This window comes from Corvus moneduloides, chromosome 3 (genome assembly GCF_009650955.1).
Source record: "Corvus moneduloides isolate bCorMon1 chromosome 3, bCorMon1.pri, whole genome shotgun sequence".
Lineage (NCBI taxonomy): Eukaryota > Metazoa > Chordata > Aves > Passeriformes > Corvidae > Corvus > Corvus moneduloides.
The window spans coordinates 118688236-118713833 of record NC_045478.1 but is presented as its reverse complement, the minus strand read 5'-3'; the positions used below and the strand labels follow the sequence as shown (position 1 = coordinate 118713833).

Sequence of the window (25598 nt, the reverse complement as noted above, 5' to 3'; positions counted from 1 at the left end):
ATTCAGTTCTTTTTTTTTTGAAGTTCTCAGTTTTAAGTATATTAAATGTAAACATTTTACTCACTTCATAGAAAGCTCTTTATAGTACAATTTGTTTTTACTGTATAATTAAATATTTTCAAAGTTCTGTTTTCCTTTGTAAACGAGTTGGTTTGGTAATTAAAAAAACTGGTTATACCAAGTGCTCAGCTTCTGCAACCTCCTCAGCTCCTGACATCCCTCACCATGGGAAAGGCAGGGAAGAGGGAGAAGGTAAGTTATTGGTTGCTTATCCTGGGTTTTTTTAGGGTATTTTCTGCTCCCTGCTGCTGGTGGCCACTATAAAACCTCAAGGCACGTGAGGGCTCATCTGCCTCAGCAGGTTTTGTGGCAGAGCTGTTGAGTTTTTGGGCAGAGGGGACAAGGGTACAGATGCTTTTGGCTGAGCTGTGCTGCTGGTACAGCTTTCTCCAGGCCCAGCTGAGCTGATGCAAAACCAAAATGCAGGGGGGAGGCATTAGAGGTGTCCAGCTGGGGAAATACAAGATGAAGTCTTGCTCTCACAAAACACCCAGTTTGAGCACTCAAAGAACTCCTAAAAGTCAGGTTGAAGGCCCAAGTACAGCATGAATATTATTGCTGCAATATTTGGTACATGATGGTTCAGAAACTGGACTGGAAGCAAAGTTCAGACCCCCAGATTGCATCTCTCAGTTTCATATTTGCACATGATCGGTGCCCAGGAGCTGCCCCAAGAGCTCAGGGATATTTGCATATCAGCTTCCACCCCCCCATTTGGATACTTCAGATTTACCGTAAAAATAAACAGCTTGCGAGTTTTGGGACGAGCTCTCTGCCTGGTCCAGAGAAGAGCTCAGGCTCAGCACTTTGAGGGTCATCTTTATGGCCTTGTTTATCCTGGATTCTGCCTGGGATCCCCACATGCAGCAGGAGCTGCAGAGGGAAGCACCTCATGTGTCCTTGGCACTACGGCAGCAGCCCTTTCCCCCTTTTGGCTCCATTTCCCCTTGGAACAGCTCTTCCCATGCCTGTTGTGTCCAGAGTGCACAGTCTTGTTTACATTTTTTTCCCTTGTAGCTTATGGAATTTATAAATCATATTTTATCTCACTTTGAGTTTTAAGAAATCACACAGATACGAAATTCTCTTTTGTTTTCTGAATTCAGTTTCTTTAGTTTTCCATCATTAATGACACTTCCTTCCTAGCTGCAGATCATTATCTGAGAACTGCTCATGGAATCTGTTGCTCATAAGAGCTTTGGTATTAAAACCAAAAATAATATTGCTGTCTGAATCAAATTCTTGTGTTAGAGAAACAGGAGCTTCTGAATTACTTATGTTACAGACACAAGTTTCGACAGCCCAGCACAGGCAGAGCCTTAAAGGAGCTCCTTAAAAATGTATTCATTAACACTTTTAGAGCCTCCATCTCAAGCTCTCATGGAGCTGTTTCTAGCATGAGGTCCTGGCATCACTGAATTCAAGGCAAGACATCCCAGTCATCCTCCCTGTCCCCAGACAGTGGTTTGTCTTTGCAAACATTCCCCTCTTTATTCCCAAGATGTTCACAAAGAGCTCTGAAATTCCAAACCTTAGTTTCTTGTTGATAGTTTAACTCTCTTCTGTTCTTCAGGGAAGCACCTCCCTAATGCATTAACATGATACAAGTATAAAAAATTACTTCCTAAATATGTAGGTGGTGCTTAGTATGAAATATTTAAAATAACCAAAGAAAACCTCACATCTTCCTTATTCCAGGCAAGTTCCTGGGCTGTGTTCAGCTCTTCCAGGCATCCATCCAAGGTGAGGTACCAGAAAAAATGTATTATGCTACTAAATCACAGCTTTTTTATCTGTCTCTCGATACCAACATCCTGTGGCACCTTTTGTTTCTGCCTGCACTCCGACATTCTTGGTATTCCTGTTTTTCTTTAGATTCCCATCATGCACCACTGCCAGGAGTTCCCAATCTTTTTATATAGTGTGACTCACTGGGGAATTCCTACTCCTCAAGAGACCTGATGAGGCCACAACTCTTGTTTCTAGGAAGCATCCCCAATGTTTTTAAATGAGAAAACCTTGGTTTTAAGTGCAAAGTTTTCCTCTGAAAGCTTTTTTTTTCCCTTTGAAAAGTACTTTGAGAAAGAAATTTGCTCATCTCTACTGCCACTGGCCGTAAAGCAGTCAGTGTCTCAGGGAGACTTGCTCCAGGCGCTGTCCTGCTGGCTGCAGTCTCCCTGCCTTTTGGGATTTCCTGCATGAACTGCTCAGAAAAGGTTGTGAGTGGGTTTCAGGTAACTCAGTGCTACCTGCATCCACACAAGGAATGCTGTAGTATCCCATATAAAGAGTTTAAAATAAAATCTGGCTTGATGGAGGGTTATATACACTGGCTTCCCAAAACCTTTTTATGTACAGAAGAAATAAAAGTAAGGCTAGAGCTTGAACCAACACTACCTGGTCCAGAGTGTGTAAAGTAGGGTCCAAGGGTATCCTTTGCCAGATCAACATGATCCAAATGTTCCAGGGACACCCTTGGCACCCAGGCTGTAACACTGCACAGTATCTGGTCTCCAGCTGCTGCCCAGGAGCTGCTGCTTCCTCATCCCAACTCCAGAAGTTAATCAGCCAGGGTTGGAGGCCAGTCAACATCAACAGACTAGAAAAGCAGAGGGGGAAAAAAGCAGCAGAGTTGGTGTTTTACAGATACCAAAAGAATCACAACTCCTTCTGCTACTTCTTGACAGCATCACTCACTGTTGGGTTGCATTTACAAAGGAGAGTAGCAGTAGGAAATGTGTCCTGTGGTAAGGAATGTTGATCCACTTGGAGCAATTCCATGGAAAGCATCTCACAAGGGCAACTCCCTTAGTAATTTCCAGGAAAAGACAAATAGCAAACAACTTACTTCTACATCCAGCTCCAGAATGTCAGCAGTTCTGTTCAGAAGGGACCCAATGTTGGGCTTTGTTCTCCCAAAGTCTCCGTGCACAAACTCTTTAATGTAGCTGGAAATACTGGCTGAGGAGAGGTGGATTCCACACCAAAGAAATCAAAAGGCGGGGGTTTTTTTTTTTTACTTCTAAGTAATTTCTCAGTTAATATCCTCTTAAGCCCATACTTATCTTTAAGAGAGCTCCTAATTCCTGGCTTCTGCCTCTGGTGCCTGCTGCACTGCTGGCCTTTATTTTGTTTCATTCCAAAATGAGTGGTGACTTTAGGACACAACTGTAACTTTTAAGAAGCAGTGATCTCCAGTGTGCACTGAAGCGCATTAAATGTTGTGGAAAAGCTCCTTTTTGGAGGTGAAAAGTTCTCAGTTAAATCAGAAAAAGCTGAAGTGTATTTTTAAGCAGCACAATTTTTATATCTCTCACATACTTTATGAAAACTCCAGTGTGAAATTGTGACCTAAAAGCAAATACTGTGCAGCAACACCACTGCGGGAGAGCAGGAATTTTGCAACACCGCAACCACCAGAGCAGGCAACTTCCCATTATCCCAATCACTCCCATCAGGAGGCTGTTTGGCACCTGCCTTGTGTCAGGGCACCAAGGATACGTTCCTGCCTGAGTCTTCAGGTGCAGGCGGAAGTGGTGCTCGTCGATGTACTCGGACCTCATGGTGTGGATGAGCCGGCAGCGCACAGCCAGAGGCCGCCGGTGGAGCACCCGCAGCGGGGTCTTCTGCTCCAGCTTCAACTCCTGGTACAAGAAGCAACCAAAAACGTGAGGAAGGGAATGTGCAAACGCTGCATAGATGGTAGGAATTGTGTGTTGTTAACCAGTCCCATCTTTTTTATCTTTTGTTCTGGTAGTTGAGTAATCTCAAGGCAAGACCCGTTTTTTCCAAGTTTATCAAAGGAAAAAGGGCAGCCCTCTCAGAGGCCAAGGGAGATCTCACATGAACACAAACTAATGCAATCACAAATACAGAGGAATAACCTTGAAATCTCCATAGACCTTTGCTGGAATGACTCCAGGATTTGGCAGCTCACTCAGAGCCTCAGGGCAATTAGGAAAAAGAAATCCCACCCACAAAATGCTTTGTCTAAACTACAGCCAACCCCCTGGAAATAAAAGTGAGGGGAAAAAAAGCCTTAAATGAGATTAGATCTCAGAACAGTCTTTTCAAAAGTTCATTCCCAACTCCCTTTCCCAAAGGAGATGCAGCAGGTTGAAAGGCAACTTCTCAGGAGCAAGGGAAGCTAAAGGAAGAGCTTCCAACAGTTGTCTGCCTGAGCTGCAACTGCTCAAGCCCTCATTTTGTGAATGAGCTCGTTGGCAAGTCCTGTAGGAAATGGTGCAACACACCAAAAACTGAACCCACTTCTCCATCAGGCCAACATCTGGAGAAAGTTCTCGTTCCTGCACATGCTGAGCCTTCCTGAGGCCTCTTTGCACTCTGTCATAGACACTTCCACCTCCAAATGGTTGCAGCTGTGGGAGAATGGCTTTAGAGCAGAAGAGCTTCTCTGCCCCTCTCACTTACACAGGACACTATCTAAGGTAAAGGGGTGCAGGTACCAGGTTTCCTCCTCTCCTGTCCACTGATTTTGATGATTTGGTCTCCTGGGAGGTGAACATTACACAAAGATTTGTTGTCTCTGCTATCAGCCAGCCCCCTGTCCTGCTGGAGTGACTGGGGAAGGAAGAAGGGTGGTATGGAAGTCCCTACAGCAAGAGAAACCCTGATTAAAAAAAAAAAACAAACACAAAAACCAAGCACAGAGCAAGAGATAGGCCCATGAGTGCATGTATTTAACTCTTCCCTAGGATATCAGGACAGGTACCATTGAAATCAGCAACAAGAGCTCCTGCTACCTTGATATCATCTAGAAAGGCGATGTCTTCTCTCTGTATTGCTTTGTCTGTCCATATTAAGGCACTGTAGGTCTTTGTCTTCTCCTCTTCACCTTCCTTCATACGACCAATCGCCTCTCTAAACAAAAGAAATTAATGACTCACTTAACATCAGCATAATTATACAAGGCTGTGAGCAAGAACACTTCCCAACTCCCCCCCGAGTGTCGCTTTGAAATCCCTCGCCAGCAACGACAAACACTGACCTGGTGACAAGCTGTAAATCTCGAACCTGTATTTTGTCTGAAGAGTCATTAATTGCCTGTGATATTTAAAAAAGAAATCAGTTAGCAGAGCTGCTGGGTTGGAGAGGCAGCACGTGCTTTACGAGTTCCGTGAGGTGCCAGTGATTTACCTGCTGAAGCCTCTTCATCTCCTCCGCGGTGAAATGTATCCTGCGAGGATTCACCAGCTCGATTGCAAAGGGCCTTCCTGGCAACAGGCACAGGCATAAAACACAAAAACATGTTGTTCTAAATTAATGCTGGAGTTTACACAGGAAGGCTGCAAGGTGTGAAGACGCTCTGCTGCTACACAAACAGGGAGAGGACTGGCGGGCTGAGGGATGGAGCATCAGATGGAAGGGAAGAAACAAGGGACCTTTTTTTGGCTACTAAACCCCAGTATCAGCAATAAGTGCAAATTATGACTTCCCAGAAGACATCTTGTAAAAGTCTGTGCTAATTAAAAAATAAAATAAGAAAAAAAGCTAATTAGCTTATTTTCTGTCACCTACAGCAATGCCCAGGTGCACGGCGATGTTAAATCCCACTCCCTCAGCTCAACATCTGTTGCCAGAGTTGTAACTCTGTGCTCAGGGCCTGGACAATCCCCAGCACAAGCAATGCCAAGAATCACACTACAAATCAGACAGCAACTGAAACACAGAATTGTTCATTTTTACTTTTTCCTTCCCTCCTCCCTTGGCTACAGCAGCTTCAGCACGCTGGAAAGCAGCTGACCTTTATAAGGGACTCAAGTTCATAAAGAAAACAAGCTCCCCCACTCTGCAGTCACAGTGAGGGAATTAGAAGGATCCAACAGAAAACAAGAGAGAAATCAGTCTGACATAGAGGGCTTAAAAGTAGGGAGTGAATAAAATAAAATACTGGTAACTAACTATGCCTTTCCATGCAGCCAAGGCCACTGAAAAAGGGCTCCTGTTTCAAGCTGGTTTTATGAAGCTGTTTGGTCTTTGGGAATAAATATATAAGTTTCACTAAATTGCTTCTGAGAGAAAATTCCAAAGCATGCCTAGTCACAGACGTGGCATTCAGCAGGATCTGTTAGAGGAGCTCCACACACCCATTTCATCTCTGTGTTTCACAAGGGGTCTTCCAAGCCTTACCATTGCCTAGTGTCCTTACATCCACATCTTCTCTTCCAGAGGAACTAAAATTAAAGCCTATAACAGATTTGAACAAGGCAGGTGAGCTTTAAGTTTACATTTTTAATACTCTCTACAACTTTTAAAAGGCAAAATATTTTCTTTCTAAACTTGTTTGCAAAATATGCTCCAAAGATTTGTCTTTATAAACCGAAGCCTGCACTTTACAAACTGTGAGAGTTCCTGTTATTCCCAAGTTTCTTGAAGAGCTCTCCCAATTCCTTGGCCTGAATGAGGCTGCCACAACCAGACTAACCATATCCATTGGGAGGAGAGGAGGGGGAAGCAGCAGGTTTTTTTCCAAACTAATATTTAATGCAGTTTTTCCTTGGGCCTTCTATGTCTCTAATTCCACATCTGTTAGATGACAAATGATGGGCAGTGATTATTTCATCTGGATAATCCCTGGATAAGCATTTAGCTTGTGGAGCTTTATACACTGAGGAAAAGAAATGAATCGAGGTAAGAAACATGAAGGGGTCAAAAGCCAGGCAGATATTGTGAAATACCTGTGGCAAAATCCTCCTTGGTACAAGTAATTCATGAATTACCAACGGTTAAGAAGTTTGGTTAGGTAAAAACACTGCTACATGAAACCAACATATTTGCATCGTCAGATCCACTGAAAAGCTACTTTAGCACGATAAAAGGATCTAATTAGTCCCAGATCGCAGCTAAATAAAGTTCACAAGCTTTGACTTGGAAGGATAAGAGAGGATAAAGAAACATGGTTTTTTCCATTATACTCCCATATTAAGTGGGTAGCTACCAAGAAAAAAATCTCTAGTAATGATGAAAAATGTGTGTGGTAGGAAATCTCCTAAATTCTTACTGTCTGCCTTGAATTCTGCCATTAGATGCTCTGAAATCAATTCTTCCACTGAAGACTCCAGCTTCCGCTCCCCATCAATAATCCAGGGAGTCTGAGGTAAATTCCTGGAATATTTGTTGTATCTTCCTGGAAAAAAACAACCACAGTATTTCTAATCATTCTATGACCATGAGCAAAAGCTGCACTCTTGCACAGCACATTTAACTTTCATGGGAGCTTTGTGACAATAAATTGACAGGCTCGAGCTTCTTTTATGGCAGGAGCATTACACCAGCACTATGGAACACATGTGGCTTGGTTTCTGATTTGGATTCAGAGAACTTTATACACTGAGGAAAATAAATGAATCGAGGTAAGAAACATGAAGAGTTTCTTTCTCCTTGCCAGGAGAGTGGCAGTAGCCAGGATGGCCACTTAGGATGGACTTACGGAGCCTGTGGCTGCAGTCCTGCCTCCAGGTATATCCCTCCTGTTTGAAATAATCCAGGTTCCAAGCCAGTTCTGCCATTGTCTGAAGGCTTAAGAAAAGAAACCCACACTAAAATGCTTTGGCTCACTACAAGGAACACCATGCAAGGAGCAAAAAGTCCCAATAATAAATGAGGAGGAATGGCAGGAGTCTTGAGAAGGTGCTATGTAAAGAGATTGGCATCCTTGGATGATCCCAGGGACGTTTTCATGGCACCTCCGTGACAGGCTATAATCAAAGAACAAGCCTGATGTGGATGACCAATATGAGCGTTTTTATGGACAGGTTTGATAAGAACTGAAAATATTCCCAAAGTAAGGAAATAATTCATAAAGGCCAAAGAGCAACCCCTTGCTTAAACCACTTTCAACCTGAAACTTTGCATAGAGAAAATGACAGAGTAGCTCAGCTCTGTGCATTTCTCTGTGTCTCTGACATCTCAGGGGTTTGGAGTTTCGTATCATATTTTCCTATCTCGAACAATGTTTCCTCCGTGCAGTTTGAGCTGCAGAAAAAGCGACACAAACAAATGGGGAAACTGAGTAACAGTTTCACTGGGGCAAATAATGAAAGTAGGATGACTCATCATTCAGATGCAACCTCACACTGCTAAATTCTCTTTCCATAAAATGGAAAAAGGAGAAGAAGGTTTGCTTTTTCTTTTTCTTTTTTTCTCAGCTCCCCATTCTAATAATTTTAACTTTTGATCTGAACAAGAGTAGGTTTAAAAAACCAGAAGGTGTTTCTTGCTTTGACAGCCCCATAATCCTTAAAGAAAGTTGGGGTGGGAAGTGATCACTAAACATCAAAGGTAAGGTCAAGAGGACAATGTTGTGCTTACAAATTAAGGTCCCATCTCATTTATTAAAAGCAAAATATCTGCACTGTACTCAATAAATTCTATTCTGGACTTACTTCTTCAAAAATTAAATACCTCCCTGGATTTTTGTTTGTTGGAGCAAGATATAAACTATAAATGACAAGAGCAGTATTAAATGACAGGCAGAAAACAAACCCTCTGTTTTGCTGTTCATACTGTTGAATTCTGATAAAACTATCCCAAAAAGCACCCTAAAATAAAACAGTGTGTTTGGAAAGGCCTATAAGGAGCTGGATATCTTGGATTCACGAAAATGTACATCTAGCTGTCTAACCAGTAATTAAAAATAGGAATGGTTATATGCTGAACATCAGCTACCCTGCCATTCACTTTTGCATGTTTTCATTTTCCATTTCTCTATATTCAGGATTTTTATCATCATAGTATGTTGTATTTAAATTGCAGGTTGGGCTCTTTTTAATAATAATCAGTTTGCATGTATTTAAATAAGTTGTTCATACAAAGGATTAGAAAAAGGGCAGATACTCTGGCAGGCAGACGATAAAAAAGTTAAATCATCTCAACGCAGGGGCACCCAAGTGTTGCTGCACTACCTGTCTCACCCAAACCTCTATAAATCCCATTAAGATTTGCAGTCTTGGATGGGATAATATGCAGAGAAACCCAGATGGTGAAAACCCCTGAATCCAAATCAAAACCCAAGGAAGTGAACAGCACTGCTGGGAGCTTTTTGGTGCAGAGGTGCCTTTCCCAAACCATTATTCTGAGGGGATCCGTAATGCCTAACTTTTGACAAAAAAAAATATCTTCAGCAGGGGTCAAATATAATTTCTTCCCCTTTCAAACCACTCTTGGATAGAGCTGGATTTGTTTCTTTGCTCCCTACACTTCATTACAGGAATTAACAAACAGCAAGAATCCTCTGGGTCTCAGGGCAGTGTTACAAAGTTCTCTTCAAAACACAGCAGCAAATAAATGGATTGCTTTACCAGCCACAAAAACTGCACCATTATTGCACTGAATTTCCGGAGCATCACAGAGCTTCTTTGGTGAACTTGGAGGACATGGAAAATGCCTGCATTGAAAGTAAAACCAGTGTAAAATATATTGTCAGTACCAGAACATGATGCGGCATCATCAGAGCAGTAAAAAGTGTCAATTCTTGGCTTCCCACCGTGTGTGATTTTTACCATATTAACAGCACTTGGTGTTTTCCTAAAACTCACCTCCTAACATTTTGGAACTATGAGAATATTCCTTGGAAAGGGAAGCTTACCTTACAAACTCTAAAGTTCAAAATAATCCTTTTAATTAAAAGATCAGGAGTGATTTTCTATTGCCAGAAAGAAAACACGTTTTAACCAGTAAACCAACAGAATTTAAACAGTCAAAAGTTCTTTTAAAGCCACCCTACCACTACTTGCCCACTGACTATTTTCCTCCCCTCCCTAATTCTATACAAAAGCACAGTACTAAGAAATAGTTTCAGTATATACTTACTTGAGAAAATCCTCTTCCTTTATCTTCTCCAGGGCTTTTATAACTGCCATTCTGGTGAAAACAGACTGCACAGTGAAATTAAAAAATGAGTCAAGAACTAAGAAAAGCAAAGATAGGATTACACTGTGCAGTTTTGTCACTGCTCACTTGGAGCCCAGGTCCAAATTTGCAAAACAGTTTAAAAACAGAATCCTAAATCCATGAACATGAACCTAAACCAGCTTCACTTTCAAGAGTTAAATATACCTAAGCCCCAGCTTTTATGCCAGTGACAGCAGGCAGGTAGTTCTGCTGAAAATAAGCCTGTTGAGTAGGAATCTGTTTCTGAAGTTCAAAAGTTGATTGATTCTCAGAACTAAGGGCTCTGAACGGTGGGGCTGGGCAGTTCCTCCTGTGGAAAGCAAGCAGCTTCCCACTCCCAGGCTGCAGCAAAAGCAGCAATGACAGGGCAGCAGGAGCAGGAGCCACGACTGCCAAGCTCTGTGCACAGCCAGCTGCTGCTGGGGTAACGCCAGTGAGAATTGATGTTCCTAGGACACGAGAAACAAGCGTTGCAACAGCTGAGGTGAAATCCTGCTCTGGGAAGGCTGAGCACAGGAGAAGGTCTCTAAATGAAGCTCCTAATCAAAGCATGGTCAGGTCTTGAAATCTACCAAGCCTGCAGCCCCTCTCTCCACAGCCTGCTCCACTCTCAGTTCCCTCAAGGTAAAATGTTTTTTCTTGCATCTCCTCTGAACTTCTCATTTCAGCGTATTCCTGCTGTGTCTCATCCTTCCAGTCATGCTCTGTGAAGACCAGCCTGGCTCCCTGCTCTCGATCATCTCTTTTGGCACTGGCAGGAGATTCAGCTGGATCCTCCCCAAAGCCTTCACCAAGAACCTTAGAGAATTCCAGGTTCCTCAGCCTCTCCTCCCAGGCACGGGCTCCAGCCCTGGGACTGCCCTGATGGCTGTCTGCTGAATTTCCAGTTTAATGGTGTCTTTTTTGCAAACTGGACTGGGGATTTGGGGAAAAAAATTAAAAAAAAAAAAAATACTGGGTCACTGTTTGGGACAATTCAAGTCTTGGCTCTAAACAGAGTTCCAGGGTGTCTTCTGGAAAGCTGCTCTTTCTCCTTCTAAGCATAAATTAGAGATAATAGCACTTCCCTTCCTCATAGAACAGATGAGCTGGAAAGCCCTGCAAGCAGCAGCAGGTTTAAATAGCTATCTACAGACAGCACAGAAATTTTCCCTCAGAAGCCAGTTTTTACACCACTTCTCTGATTAACACAGCCCTTGAAGCCCAGCTTCTTTGTAAGGACAAACCTGTGACAGCTCTTCAGAGCTGGTATTTTTCTTTAGATTCCCCTACATTTTGTTGCCTATGTGGTTTTAACAGCCAGGCCCTGCTGGTTTAGCTCCTTATGTGGGATTTCCCCCCTTTAAAGGACAGCAAGCAGCGAGTTATAACAATACAGCCCTGCTAAAAAAAGAGTGGCGTTTATTGGTCAGGTGGAGTAGAGTCAGCAGAATTCCTGGGCCAGACTCTGCCTCTGCCAAACGTTGGCAGACTCTTCACCAGAAAGAATAAAAGGCCTTGCAATGGCTTCTCACAGAAGTTACTTGTTCTCCCTCTGATCACATCAACTGTCCCACTTGTATCAGTTTCCCTCCGACTGGTTTTTTATCCTCACATGTCCCCCTTTCCGTCAATGGTTGTGTGTGTGCTCAGGGTCTGCAACAAGTGGCAAGGTCCCTTTTCTTTCCCCCTCTCCTCCAGAGGCAGAGAGGATAAAACCATCCTGTATGCATCCTGGCTTTCATTCAGATCAGAGGACATGAAAACTACAGAGTGATCGTTTCCCTTTTGGCTGCCGAGTCTCATCTTCACAATGTGACTTATCTGAACTGCTTCACCCACGGAGAGCTTGAGGATCATGTTTTATGCTACTTTTAATGCATGACAATCAAATTCCTAGATCTTAAGGGAGGTATTTACAGAGGACATTCCGAAAATTATGGCCTTTAGACAGCCTGGAAAATGAATGACCTAAAGAAAAGCACCAAGCTCTTGGTTTTCCTCAGCTGAGAATTGTGAAGTGAATAAAGGAGACAACTTTATTTTCAGACAATTGAAAACTGGAGAGCTTTTTGATGAAGGAAAACCAGACATTGAGCACTGACTGAATACCCAGATAAGTTGTAGCTACTGCTGTGAAATTCTGAATGTCTGAACAGAAATACAGTGCTGGAGATCTTACCTGTTTGTTCTTTGCTGGTTTGAAACAGTCTGGGCAGGCTGTGGCTCTAAACACAGAAATGAAAATTAGCTGCTCCTCTTACAGAGAAAGAAATAAACAGGCAGACTCACAAGCACAGCACGTGAATGGTTTTTGTACCCATACAGCCAGTGTCTCGCTTCCGCAGCTTAGCTCAGAGCTAATTCAAATTCCCTTTATCCTAAACCACAAATGGTGCAAGATGTGCCTTGCTTGATCCAGAGAAATCATGGACAAAGCTCTCTTCTTCTGCTCTGACCAACACCACTGTGTCTCAGCTTTGAGAAGGGCTGGAAAAGCACACAAGTTTAGCTTTCAGTCCTTTCCAATCCTTCTCAATAAAGGTCATGTTAAATGTTTTAAGTTTTAGGCAAGATTTTCTGACACCTTGAAATCTGTACTTGCTGCTCTTAGACAACGCCTACTACAAACCTGAGATTCAAACTGTCCCTTCTGGAGAGGAAAATTCAATTTCCTACTGAAAAAGTAGCCCCAGGTGTTCACACCACTTGTGCTTTGCCTGTTCAAAAGGAAACTACTGGCTGTTTCACAAAAGTGAAAGCCAAGTCAGTGAAACATTTTTTCTGAGTAGTGTAGAGGAAGTTGCTCTTCCTATTAGTGGATTTCTATGTATGCAGTCAGAGACGATTTCTGGATTTCTGTGTATGCAGTCAGAGATATTTCTGACCTCCAACCCAATTTATCACTTCTTGCTGATGCTTTTCAACACCTCTGTATCTATTTTCAGACTCTAAGGAAGCAGGTTTTGCAGTTTCTATACAAACAACTTCCCTGGCCAGTCTGCGACACAAAGCAGCGCAAACTCCCTCTTCCAGAATTTCAGTATCACCTTACCCTTAAATATCTCCAAATGTGAATTGACAAGAGCCAATCCAATCTTGGGTCATTTCAGCACAGCTACCTCCACACAACTGTGTAAGAACAGGAGAGAAACTGCAGATGCCATGCTTGGAAATCCAATCCAAAAATTCTCCAGGTTGAGACAAAGTCCTACTTTGCTTCCATAAAATCCATGACTGTCACTATTCCTGTGACAATTGCCAAATTTATCATATTCACATCAAAACCAAAGCACTGCCTCAGAATGTGCCCAGAGCCAGCCACTCACACAAGCAGAATGCCTTGGCACCTCAGGAACCACCGCGTAATTAAATTAGGTAAGGTGCTGTTACTTCAGAAAGCCTCTCAAACCTTAATTGCTGTTTAAGTGTGCTACAAAGAGAAGGCAAATAAAGGGATATTGTCAGGTCACATGGAATAAACCTGAGTAATTGGAATGTGGAATGGAACTTCTTTACAGCTTCCACCTCTACAACTGCTCTGGTTGGAGCACTAGCACTGGCACCATAGCATGTTCCACATCAATATTCCTGAAATGCCAGAAAAAGGATGGAAGGATGAGCTGAAAATACCAGGGAATAGGTTTCAGATGAAGGAAGTAAAATTAAATAAATGAGAAGAAAAGGGTGAAGGATCCAGAAACACTTCAGTTCTTACAGGATTGAAGGTACCATTATTGAGAACTGTAGTTTGGCCCCCTACAATTTTCTCCCTCTTTTGCCCAGCCTTGAAGAAGCTGGAAAGGAAAGATGTTCAGCAAACACTGATTATCGTTGTTCCTAATACCTGCTCCTTCCCAAGCTTCCATTCCCTCATCCCCCACCTCAAGACAAACTAAAGATGCAGTTGTGGAAAACCAAGAAGGTGGTGGATTGAGCACTCAAAGATCACAAATTGCCAGAAGAGAAATCAGGAAATAAATAAAGGCTGCAAGACAAATCTCCAGCCTCAAGAAGTGAATTCGCTGTTCAGCAGAGATGTCTCTGCTGAGCCTCTTTCTGTGCTAAGAGCTTGCAGTAGGTGAAAATTAACTGAGTGAAACTTTAAGTTTTCCAGGAAGCACCAACAAACAGGAAGAGTGACCCTAATTATCCAGAATATACTACAGCTAGATTTTGAGAAATCAGATCAAATGGCAGCTAAATTCACAGAACTGTTTTGCTTCTTTGTGTACAGCAGGTGCCCTACTGGGCCAGGCCAGAGGCTGTGTGTAGTGGCCAGGGAAGTTCTGTTTGTTTTCATCAACCAGCTACGTTGGATTAACTCACTTCTAAGCCCTCCCTCCTGTCCATGTGTCTTACAAGAGGAGGAAAACCTATGTATAACCTCAAAAGATTCCCCACCTGCAGTTACATGGTTTGAATTTTTAAAAATGATCCAGGGAATGACTTTGAGAAGGGCTGAAAATGAACAACTCATCTGAATGCTCTCCTTCCAGCTCAAATCAGAATTCTGGATGATATTTTTTTATTGGCATCAAAGAGCAGAATTGGTGTAACTTCAAGCTCTGCAACTTTATATGGATATGAGGAAATCTAGATGCAGGCCACATTCTAGTTTATAAACATGGCATATTGTCCTCTGTAACAAATCCAAACCAACAATATTGCACAACATTTAGATAAAGATCTTTTGTTACTTGTAGAAAAACTTACAGGAAATGGCACTCCTCGTCTGTTTCTGGGTGAGCAAAGACCACGCTAACTTCAAACAAACTCTAAATTAAAAAGAAAGAAAAAATAACAAGAGGGTGGTAATAGTTTTTTAAACAACCACGCAGGATATTCTCAAGTACCCACATTGTAGTTTCAGGAAAACAGTAGAGGCAACAGAGACAGTAACCCATTTATTTATGTTTCAAGACATTAAAAGGTGTGCCAGAGCAGCACTTGCCTTTCTGAAGTCACCAGAGATGATGTGAGAGCACTTCACAGCCATGAGTGACCTGCACTGGTCCCATCCTGTGCAGGGCCAGGGCAGAGGCAGCCAAGGCTCAAAGCCTATTACGGTCACTAAACCCCAGAGCCCTCCTGGCAGTGCAATACAGATAAAAACCCTGCTGTAGTCACCACTGTAAAATTTTGTCAGGGGCTTCCTTTGCAGTGCCTGCATGGCCTTGGGGCAAAGAAAGGCAACACATCCTCATGGATTGACAGTAGCCCAGGACCTCCAGCGTAATCTCAATTCTACCCCCAATTCCCTCTCTGGCCTTGGGCAAACAACACTCATTACTTGTGTTACTCAGACACCAGAACATCTCAGGAGGGCTGTTGAAAAGATTGGCTAATATTCAAGTGCCTTGTAGATAAAGGGCACGAGAAAAACAACTTTTATGGTACAGGGATGTCTGGAGTGGCTCAGTGCCTAAGTGGTGTAGAGCTTTTACTAAGTTGCTATGTAAGAAGTTTGTTTCTTCCTGCATCATCTTCAGAGTAACTGAGTGGGTTTTTTCTTCACTAAGAAAAAAGGGATGCTTTCAATTAGCACTCCTGGGAAAACACAGCCTGTAATTATTGTGGAAGCTGACAAATCAACATAAAGACTCAGTGAATCTACTCCTGGGGTCAGTGCTATGGCTGGTGACAAGTAAAAACTACAGACAGCCACAACTGCAGAAATTTTACATTCAAGATGATTCAAGGTGCTTCTGAGTTTGGCAACACTTGATGGCCATGTTCAGTCAACGCCTTTCAGAAAGATTTTAAGGATATTAGTCAGAATCTTCAAGTTGAAAACAGCTTGAAAAAAACATTTCTGTTGCCTACTTAGGGGTGTTGCAGGTCCCAACAAGCCGATTTCTAGTGCTCATTAAAGTGAACAGGGACCAGTCTCTTTTCTTTCAGTTCATTTCAGAAATATATTTTACCCACAGAACCTGAACAACTGAGCTCCCAGAGCAGTAGCAAGTGTTGGCACTGACAGGAGAGCAAGGAAGGAATGTGTGAGCATTCTTCAGCCTCTGCAAAACAGGGATCCCGGAACAGGAGACAACTGGAAAAGTCTCATTAACAGAAGGAGAATGGCAGCACAAGAGATTTAGCACAAGGCTGTGGTGGTTTCAGAAGATGCAATGATCTGTGTGTACAAAAATGAAGATTGGGCCCCTCAGGACGCACACTTGGAGATCTCTGGTTAAAAGAATTTCCCCCCCCAATTTCCTACAGTGAATTTAGGAGCCACTCAGCTTGTTTCTCTCTTAATAAGGAAAACAGGATAGATTTTTATTTCCCCACCATGTGTGTAAGTGTACAAATATACACACACAAACACATATGAAAAAAGAATAAAAAAACCAAAGAAAAAGGCGTTCTGTTATTTATACAAGACCTTTCCATCAGCAGGAACACCCAACTCTTCTGACAACTGGGGATGAATAATCCACTTATAAGCTTCTTTCAGCTGAACAATGTCATCCTTTGCCAAGGGAAGGCCCAGATTTCTGAATCACAAAGAAATAATAACTTGCACAGGGGTCTGTCAAAAATAGATACATGACATACAGTATTTCAAGAGGAACTTAAGTAACGACTGCCAAGTAAAACAGATGCATTTTTTTTTCTGTGCACTGAGGAAACTGATGCCAGAGCTTGCTGGGAGATCAAAAGTTGCCAAAGTCTTTACAGAGCCTGCCCAGAGAAAAGCTGAGAAAGAGAGAGATGCATTTCAAACCACTTGTTTGGGAACTTACAGAGCAAAAGAGATAAGGAACCCCAAGTAAGGTCCAACCAGGGAAAAAAGAAAAAACCAAACACACAAAACCCAGCTGCCACCTTATTCTTTGTAAGCATCAGGTAAACTGGGCTATAAAATCAACATTTATGTAGACAAATGGTGTTTGTATGAAGAGGTCTTGTCAGACAGACAGCAAAAGCCATTACTCACCTCATCTCCTGCTTCACCCCCAGCCAAGCAGCACGCTGCCGGTCACCAGCCATGCCCAGGGAAAAGAGAGCAAAAAACAAAAGCAACTGAAATTAAGGCTCAGAACTCCCAACAATCTGAGAGACTCTTTGCAAAAGGAGAAGTGTTTTAAAAACTCATGACTAAAAGGAAGTATCAGGAATTTAGTTTTTGCTTCAGAAGTGGAAAGATGGAATTGGTGTTTGTTTTTATTTCTAAGACATCACTTTGCCCTTCACCTCAAATCCTATCTGGCTTTAAAAAAAACAAAAGAGGTTTCATTAAACTGTTTGGAACTTGCTATCAATACTGTATCTACAAAAAGACTCTTAAGTCATTAGTTGTCTTCCATACAGAGAAATTTTAAAAAAAGTGTCTAAATGAATGGTATATGAAAGCTGATTTACATACATTAATAAAACCCCAAATTCAACTATCATCCATTATAAAAAAGAAAGAAATTAAAAATATACTTGCTCTTATGGTAATCCCAGAATTACCCCCTTATTTGAAGCACACCACTTAGTTTAGGAGAATAGGCTAAATATGGAAAACGTGAGGAACAGGAGGAATAATTCTAGAAATCAGAGGGAGCTTTTAGTACAAATGCTTGAGTTCACTAACAATTAGTACAAAGAGAAAAACTCCCCTCAAAACTTCCTACAATGAAGCACAACAACATTTTCAGTTCTCTACTAACAACAACTACAAAATACATTAGGACTGGCAGGAAACCACTTAACTAGTTCAGCCTGTGTCACCATCCTCACTGAAGATAATTCCAAAAATCAAGTTGTTTGATTTGAAACAGCCACAGTGAAACAGTTTTCAGTCTGTAGGCTGCAGACTTTTAAATCCCTTCCCTGTCTTTCATTCTTCATATACAGCGCTTAAAGCATAACCTCCCCCAAACACTGCTGCAAGAATTACTCTCCCTTGTCAAGGAAATAATTATAAGGATTAGGTTTGAGAACAGGTCTCAAACTTCAGGAAGCAGGGCCAGGATCACATGGATATCAGAAGGAACCACATCGTAGATCCCTTTTCCATGCTGATAAGGAGCTCAATCAAAAAAACAAGTCTATTAGCCTTCCATTAATCCATCTAAAAGAATGAGGGAACCCTAAAAACAGTGCTAGAAATTAAGAGGGAAGAGGGATGGTGGAGAGAGGACACGAACTTTGTTAGATCCATGATACACAAACCCCCACACTGCTGAATGAAACAAATGCAGTTGTAGTGATGAAATGCTGTTTGCTCAGATCCACCATGATTCATTATCCTGCATTTGTAGACAGTATGAGTAAGGCTGCTTTACTTGAAGTATCTCGTAATCCTGTTTGCATAATAACCCAGATAAAATCATAAATAAAAATAGCTTCAATTGAAATTCCTTGAACGTAGCTCTGAACTAGAGGATATGACAACCACAGAACTGGGCCTAGGAATCTGCATTTGACAAATGCCAATTTACAAAGAAACCTCTCCCATGCCTTGATTTAGAGCACATGCAGGGTTGGGGCTCAGTGGGGTGGCTAATCTCACTCCTCTTCCCTGTTTTCTGGGGATAAAACTACAAAATAGGCAAAACTTCTGCACGGGAGCAGCTATGCTAAAATGAGACCACAGGTCAAATTTCATCTCCTCTCTCTCTTGATTTCCAAGCTGAAAGAGAATTAAAGAAATCACTTTTCCCCTTCAATTAAGGGGAAACAATAGATGAGGGTACTGCAAGCACAGAGGCCAAAAGATCCCAAATTCCAAATCGCATTCAACCACCAAGCCAGCCAAACCCCTCCACTCTCTCCCAGCTGTACGTGGAGCAGGGGATCAGATCCCTCTACTTCGTAATTACTTCATGTTTGCAAAGTGGGTTGAAAATGAAGACTGCTCATTACAGAGCTGAAGCCTGCAGGGCAGTGCTTAGCAGCAAACACATCTCTGGAATACAGCAGCTCAGGTGCTGTATTGATTACAAGCTGCAGGATATTATTCTGGTGCTGTCTGAGGGAGCTTAGTGGCAACAGTTGAAATACCATGTGCAATCCCAGCCACAGCGTGGTTTGAGAAAAGAGCTTGGAGATGGGGAATTCCAGGATGAGGCACAGGCAGCCCCTACAGGGAGTAATGACTACAGATGTTATTTGCATCAATGTCCTTGTAGCAAGCACCAGGATGATGGATCACAACTGAGACCACAGACAGAGCCAACAGTCACCCTTCTGAAGGGCACGACTCACTTCATATTCTAATAGAGTTGTCTGACATAAACCTGGGACTCCCGTATTTATGATTTATTTCAATCAAATCTCCTACTTGTGGAAGGAGGCAATTGCTTCCTTGCATCACAGATACAAATACTATGCAAATGTAGATTTTATGTCCCGCTCTTCTCCAGCTCCCCTCGTACATTTTAGACTTGGCAGGATGACAACTGCCATAATTAAATGAGTTGAAGGTAATACTGAAAGGCAGTTTCTGATTTTTTTGTTAAAAAGATGATGGAGAAAACCTGTGTGTCACACCCGAGGGCAGTGGGAGAGGCTGCCTTTGGGTGTCCTTTGATGATAGGATTACACATGTTCTTGTACAGAGCAGGTCAAAGAATTAAAAGCAGAATTTAACAAATGACCTCTTTTCAGCACAAAGCATTTTGAGATATTCTGATATCTGATTTTGATATTTTCAGACATTTTTACATATTATATTGCTGCCTTTCTGTGGCTGTAAAACAGGTTCTCACCAATTATTTGTTTTAAGCGATAAAGGGATAGGAGGTAAATAAACCCCTGTGATTTTTAAAGTTCTTCCTCCACCATCACCCCTTTTCACCCCTGCAGTCAGAGCAAACAGCTGCTTTAGCACTTGGCAAGGCTGAAGGCAAGGAATAGAAAGGACAGCAGGAACTTCTTAATCCAAACCTTCTCCCAGTCAAACCAAAACTGCTTCCAAAGGGAACAGATCCGGTTTTGGAGTTTCCTACTCTCTCATTTCACTCCATCTATTGATTCGTGGGCGCACAGCACAGCTCTTACTCCCTTGGCTGTGCCCAGCAGTGCTGCTTTGCTGGAACGCAAGGCCCAGGCAGTGAGGACATCCCTCGCCTGAACTGCAACACAACACCACCCTCTACCGAGGCTTCCTGCAAACACCCGGTGCTCTTTGAACACCTCAGCTTACACCCGGCTTAAAGCTGGAGTAAAACTTGGTGAAGTCTGACCTACGTTTGGTGTTTCCCAGAGCACCACAGGCATCCCAATACTCACCTAGCCTGAAAGTGCTTTATGACACACCTCACTTTTTAGAGGCATCAAAAACCAAAATGGGAATCAGGGCAGTTCACCCAGCCAGAAAGAACAAAGCAAACACACCAATGATGCTCGATTTAGGATGGGAAGCAGAGAATCTTATGCTCCAGACGACTTAGGAGCAGAGTATTTGTCAGCTGTGAGAGTGGCATTTGCCCAGGATGCCATAACTAACAGCACAAATCACCACTGCACGTGCAGTAGATTACTTAACAAACTGTGTGGGAGCAGAGGAGGCCTCAACACAGCTTTACATACAAATCTAACACCACCTATGCTTCTTTCTGCCATGTTCACTGAAGCTTCCACCACATCTTAACCGCAGCAGGCATCTATTGCACCGATTTACATGGTGCTCTTTAAAACACCACTTTTGCATCACTTTTAGAACAGTACTTTTGCATCATTTTATATCAGAAAGCAGGGGAAGATTGCAAAATATCTCACAACTGAGTGTCTTTTCCCGTCACGTAAAATGCTGAACACCTCAAGAGTTCATTCTCAAATTCCTTCCTTTGCATTCTGCACTACCAGTTTTCATTTCTCCCTGGAAAGGCACCAGCTGTGTCTCCAAGAAGATCCTCACACCAAAGGGAATAATTCACTGAGGGTTTAAACAAATTCCTTTTAGGTTTTCAGATGGAAAGTAACTCCTGGGCTAACTGAAAACTGAAGTGACTCAGGCCCTTTATTAATTACAATAATACTCACCCACAAGGAAGGGGAGAGCAGACTCCACTTCCAGCATGTGCTTTTGTTTTTTTTAGCCAGTAACAATTAAAAATTAAACCACCTCCAGCTCGTGGACACCACAGTTACTTTCTTAAATATGTATTTAATTATTTAAGTTACTTACCTCCCTAACAGACAGCTGTGGGGGTAGTGACACAGAAAATACAAAACTCGTGAACTGGTAGTCAGCAGAATTAACTTTTTGGCACACCTGTAAGAGAAGGAGCTTAATATTAATCTTTATAATTTTATAAACTTGATAATCTCTATTCTACATAATCACTGTGAATTCATGCATGCTAACATACATTCAGAGAGATGCCCAAAATACAAACCAGAGTAATCACTAACAACTTATTGAAATATAAGCTTTTTTGTCCTGTTAAAAAAATTTACTAACAAACTGTATCCTTAGTGCTATGAAACAACCAAATTCACTATTCTAAGGCCAGGGCCAATTGTATATTGAAATTTTAGGTGAAATCAGCATCTCAGATAAGGAAATTTATGTATCAAATATTTAGGTTTTGTGGTGCCTTAACAAGTGCTGTCAGATTTTCCATTGCTACAGAAGAGAGTAACTCTGAAACAAACACTAGCAGTGGATTCTGTAAAAAGATACATATTCTGCCAACGGAAACAAAAAAGATACAATTATGTTCTGCAACAACAGAAACTACATACTATGCTTTCTGTCTAGTCCCATTTTTGACACATTCCTGCTATTAAACGAAATCCTTTTCAATCAAAACCCTGTTAAACATCTCAGATGCCAGTGTGAGTTTTCTAGCTGATATTTCAGTTTGTCACATGAGCAATTTGATTGCTCAGAGACGGTGTTGGCAACACTCCGTGCCCACATTCTCTCCTAACTCACATTTTCTCTGTTATCCACAACCTGTTGTACCACCAAAACATTTTCTTCCCCTGTGGTACTTCCTAAAGATGGGTTCATGCTGTATTAGAAACAGGTAGTTCAGAGAACAGCACTTGATGACTCCTCATTTTCCTGTCACATAAAAAAGTGAAGAGAGGTTGCCTGTTCCACTGAGGTTTCCCTTGAAAGCAGCTGAACCTCAGGCCATCTCCTAAATTCATGTAACCACATATCTGTTAGTCCTTTTCTTAGGAAAGTGTGCTCCCTGCAGTCATTCCACTGCACCTGCACTGCTATTTTTTAAAAAGTGCCTCTATGCAAAGTCTGGGCAAAATTCAGTCCCACCACAGATGCAACTTCCCAGCTGCACAGGTGTGCAAACACTGCCCAGGAGCAGGACGGAGTAGAATGCTGCCATCTACATTCCAAATATCCCAAATAGGCAAATGTTTTGGTTTGTTTTTTGGTCTCTTTCTTTCAAAAGAAAGAGAAAACATCCCTTTGGAAAAAAAACCAAAAAAACTGCACAATGTTTTCAGTCAGCAGCTCTATCCCGTAGGCCCCAACATACACAAGCTCCAAAAAAGTAGCTCAAAAGGCTAAGAATGTACCTTTTTAACAAAGTCAGCCTCGCAGAACTCCTGGAGAATTCCCAAACACACGTTGCAAACCTTCGCAGCCGAGCTCTCCACTGCGGCGTTCCCATCGCCAGCCTCAGGAATCTGCGGGATGGCTCCGTTGTGGTTCACATCATCGGCACCTTCCTCCCTGTCTTCGAGTCTGATTCTCTTACAAGGGGGGTCAGCCACATCCCAAGAGACTGTGTCTTCTTTTTCCCGATTGTTTTTCAGAAATTCCTGTAAATCCTTCATCAAATCCTAACACAAACAGAGCAATCGCACTGTGGTTGTTTTCTCCTCTTTAACAAACACAATTCCATAAGGCAGTACTATTCCAGTTGAGGCTCAGTATATGGAATTAACAACTTGGAATTTATACCCAAAGACATCTTTAAGACACAATTCAACAGCTCCAAGCTGCATTTCTCTCAAAATAGAAATTTCCAGAGAAAATATTGCTGAACAACTCGTTTATCATCCAAGAACAAAAACATTTTCCAGACTTGCACAAACACATTTATCTTTGCCCCATCATTATTCAATGAAAAGAGACATTTAGTGCTTTCTTGTCATTTAGATTATGTTAGAATTGGATTCCTCCAACTCCACTAGCCCAGGAAGAGAGTTGGCCACTATAATAAAAAGAAAAGGGAGCAGACACAGGTGGGTGTGAAATGAAACACACAGAGTAAGAACTTTGTGTCGGGAGAGAAGCCTTCAAAAATTAAGGATTACCTCCATGTCTCTGATTCCTGGAAGGATGAGAGACAGGACATAGCTCAGGAAGAAGGGTTCATTAAAAGGTTTTCAGTAAGGAAGACAGCAGTTACTGTGTTGTTGCAACTCAGAGGAAAATCAGGTAGAGATGCAAAAGAACAAAAAAGGGCAAAATGAACAAACACTCCTCAAATAATTGATAAAAAACGGAAAAGGATAGGGAAGAAAGATGTTAAAAATTAATTCTGGAGAGTCTAAACTTGAACAAAGGTGAAACAATCAAGACAGACACCAGCAGACACAAGCACAGAGACAGGGGATCAGAGCAAGCTAAAAAGGATGTCTGATAACACCGTGTTTCTCTGATTTATCCTTACCCAGTGCTCTCAATTCTTCAGTGGCATCCTCCTACCAATTCTGCAATTTAATGTAAATTTCCTTTCCATCCAAGCAAAAAGCACAGTTTTTCATAACTCCTTTTCCTCTCAGGCAAAGAGCCCAAGAACACAATGAAGGACAAACCTTGTGTGGATGTCTATAAAGCATCTGTGATCCCACGCAGCAAAACCTCAAAATACATCGCGGGCAAGTGCCAGCGTTGAGTAACAGCTGAACAATTGGTCTGTCCTTCTCTGTTAGTGAAGACATGCTGGGTAAATCTAAAATTCAACACAGAAAAGTAAAAAGAAAGAAGCTTAGAATAAACACAGTTCAGCAATTCAATAATAAAAAGACTCAGCTTAGACTTGACTGCACCACGTTTAGAGTAACTGGAATTTTTTTTGTCCTCTACAGAAAATTTAGGATACATGTTTGTTTTAAGTCACAGGCACAAGAAAAGTGGAACACCAACCCAAAAAGACCACTGACTGGGGGAAAATCTCCTGTACTTCCTAGGATTTTCCTAGAAAACCTGAACTCGAGTTCTGACAAGGGAATGCAGAGCTTTTGCCCAGTTTTATCTTGGATAAAGTACGTGACATGCTAATCTTTACTGAATGAAGGAGGGTGGAGCTAAGACATATTGAGGCAAATTTAAAAGGGAAATTCCTCCTAAAATTGCAACGACTAAAGAAACAGTGTGTTAAAATCATAGGGGAAAAAAAAAAAGAGCCTCAAGCCATCCCCTTCTGTCACACAATCCCCTCCAATTGCTTAAAGATTTATTTCCCCTCTCAATAAAGAACTCCTGTTTTTGTGAGAAATCTCATAATGGTTCCCCCCCCCCCAAAAAAAAATATCATGGCTGATTTGGTTTCCTGTCATTCTCTCTGCCCAGAACTTTAGGACAGACTGAATTTTTTTTTGGTTGAAATTTTGTGATGGGATAGAACTCAGCATTTTTTTTTTGGAAGAGGAGAGATTCCCGGTGAGGCGCGCACCCTTACTGGATACCTAGGAAATGTCAGAAGGCATGTAAGGATAACCACAATTGTTCAGACCAAAGGTTTAATGAGTCTATTATCACCCAAAGAGGGAATAAATTCAGCAAGGAATTCCACAATACCTACAGACTAATGAACCACCTGATTTTGGTTTGGGCTTAGCTCCTGCAAGCAACGTTTGATACTCTCCTAGTTCTTGTGTCCCAAGAGATGGGATACATCCACGTTTTCCATGCCAGCCACAGTCTGTTACACCTGCAATATCCAATCCTGCTCAGGATTACCCTGCACAGAAATACTGCAGCCGTGGAAAACCTCTACAGCACGGGAAAAGTTCTTACTTCCATGAATTTCGTTTGTCCTGGGTTTGGATGCTTTATGGTAAGCTGTAAAACCAAGGGCTACCTGGAAAACTTCAAAGCTGCTTTTCAAGAGGAAAGAGCAAACACAAACACGCTTTTAGGTAACTGTAACCTCAATTCACCTTCATGAGACTGAAATACTGGCAGTGGGTGACGCTTAAGGGCAAATGTGGCAACAACATTCGTGACATTTTGTGGCAATGTGGGGGAAGGAATCAGGGGCCCCGCTGGGGCCCAGCACCTCAGGGCTGAGCTCAGCACCCCTCCTGTGTGAGTGAGGGGGAGCTCAGGACTCCGTTCCGGCCCGAGCCTCAGGACTGCGGGGGCTCGGCAGCCCCTGTCTGACGGGGCGGCCCATTGCCCCCACACCGCGGGCCGAGCCGCAGGGGCGCGGAGGAACGGGGCCCGCTCAGCACAGGGCCGGCCCCCCGCAGGCCGGAGGCGGGTGCCGTTCCCGCTCCATTCCCATTCCCAGTCCCCCTCCCTTTCCTACTCCCACTCCCATTCCCACTCCCATTCCCGATTCCCGGTCCCGCTCACCCCTCGCTCGGCGGCCCACGGAGCCGGCACAGGCTCGCTCGGCAGGGCGGCAGAGCGCATCGCTCAGCCGGCGCGGCGGGGCGCCGTGCCCGCAAGGGCGGCTGGTGGAATAGCTCGGCGCTCCCGCGCGGTGCCTGCCAGTGGG

General features: G+C 42.6%; 1 protein-coding gene across 3 annotated transcripts; it reads right to left on the bottom strand.

The window, feature by feature from the left end:
• Positions 1 to 9: 9 nt before the first annotated feature.
• PUS10 (pseudouridine synthase 10) lies at positions 10 to 25557 on the bottom strand. 3 transcript variants are annotated; one of them, XM_032103769.1, is made up of 18 exons: positions 25454 to 25557; positions 23689 to 23825; positions 22441 to 22707; positions 21077 to 21163; positions 16895 to 16929; positions 16340 to 16451; positions 14668 to 14729; positions 12134 to 12179; positions 9892 to 9956; positions 9381 to 9466; positions 7082 to 7207; positions 6211 to 6267; positions 5218 to 5294; positions 5069 to 5124; positions 4824 to 4941; positions 3562 to 3704; positions 2909 to 3008; positions 10 to 2659 (listed from the first exon to the last, which is right to left on the bottom strand). In XM_032103769.1, exons 2-18 carry the CDS (start codon positions 23812 to 23814, stop codon positions 2621 to 2623), a joined length of 1602 nt encoding a protein of 533 aa, XP_031959660.1. In that variant the 5' UTR covers positions 23815 to 23825; positions 25454 to 25557; the 3' UTR covers positions 10 to 2620. The 3 variants fall into 3 exon arrangements, with proteins under 3 accessions (XP_031959660.1, XP_031959659.1, XP_031959658.1); XM_032103768.1 differs by having other exon boundaries at positions 10 to 3008; XM_032103767.1 differs by lacking the exon at positions 10 to 2659 and having other exon boundaries at positions 2850 to 3704.
• Between the last annotated feature and the right edge of the window lie 41 nt (positions 25558 to 25598).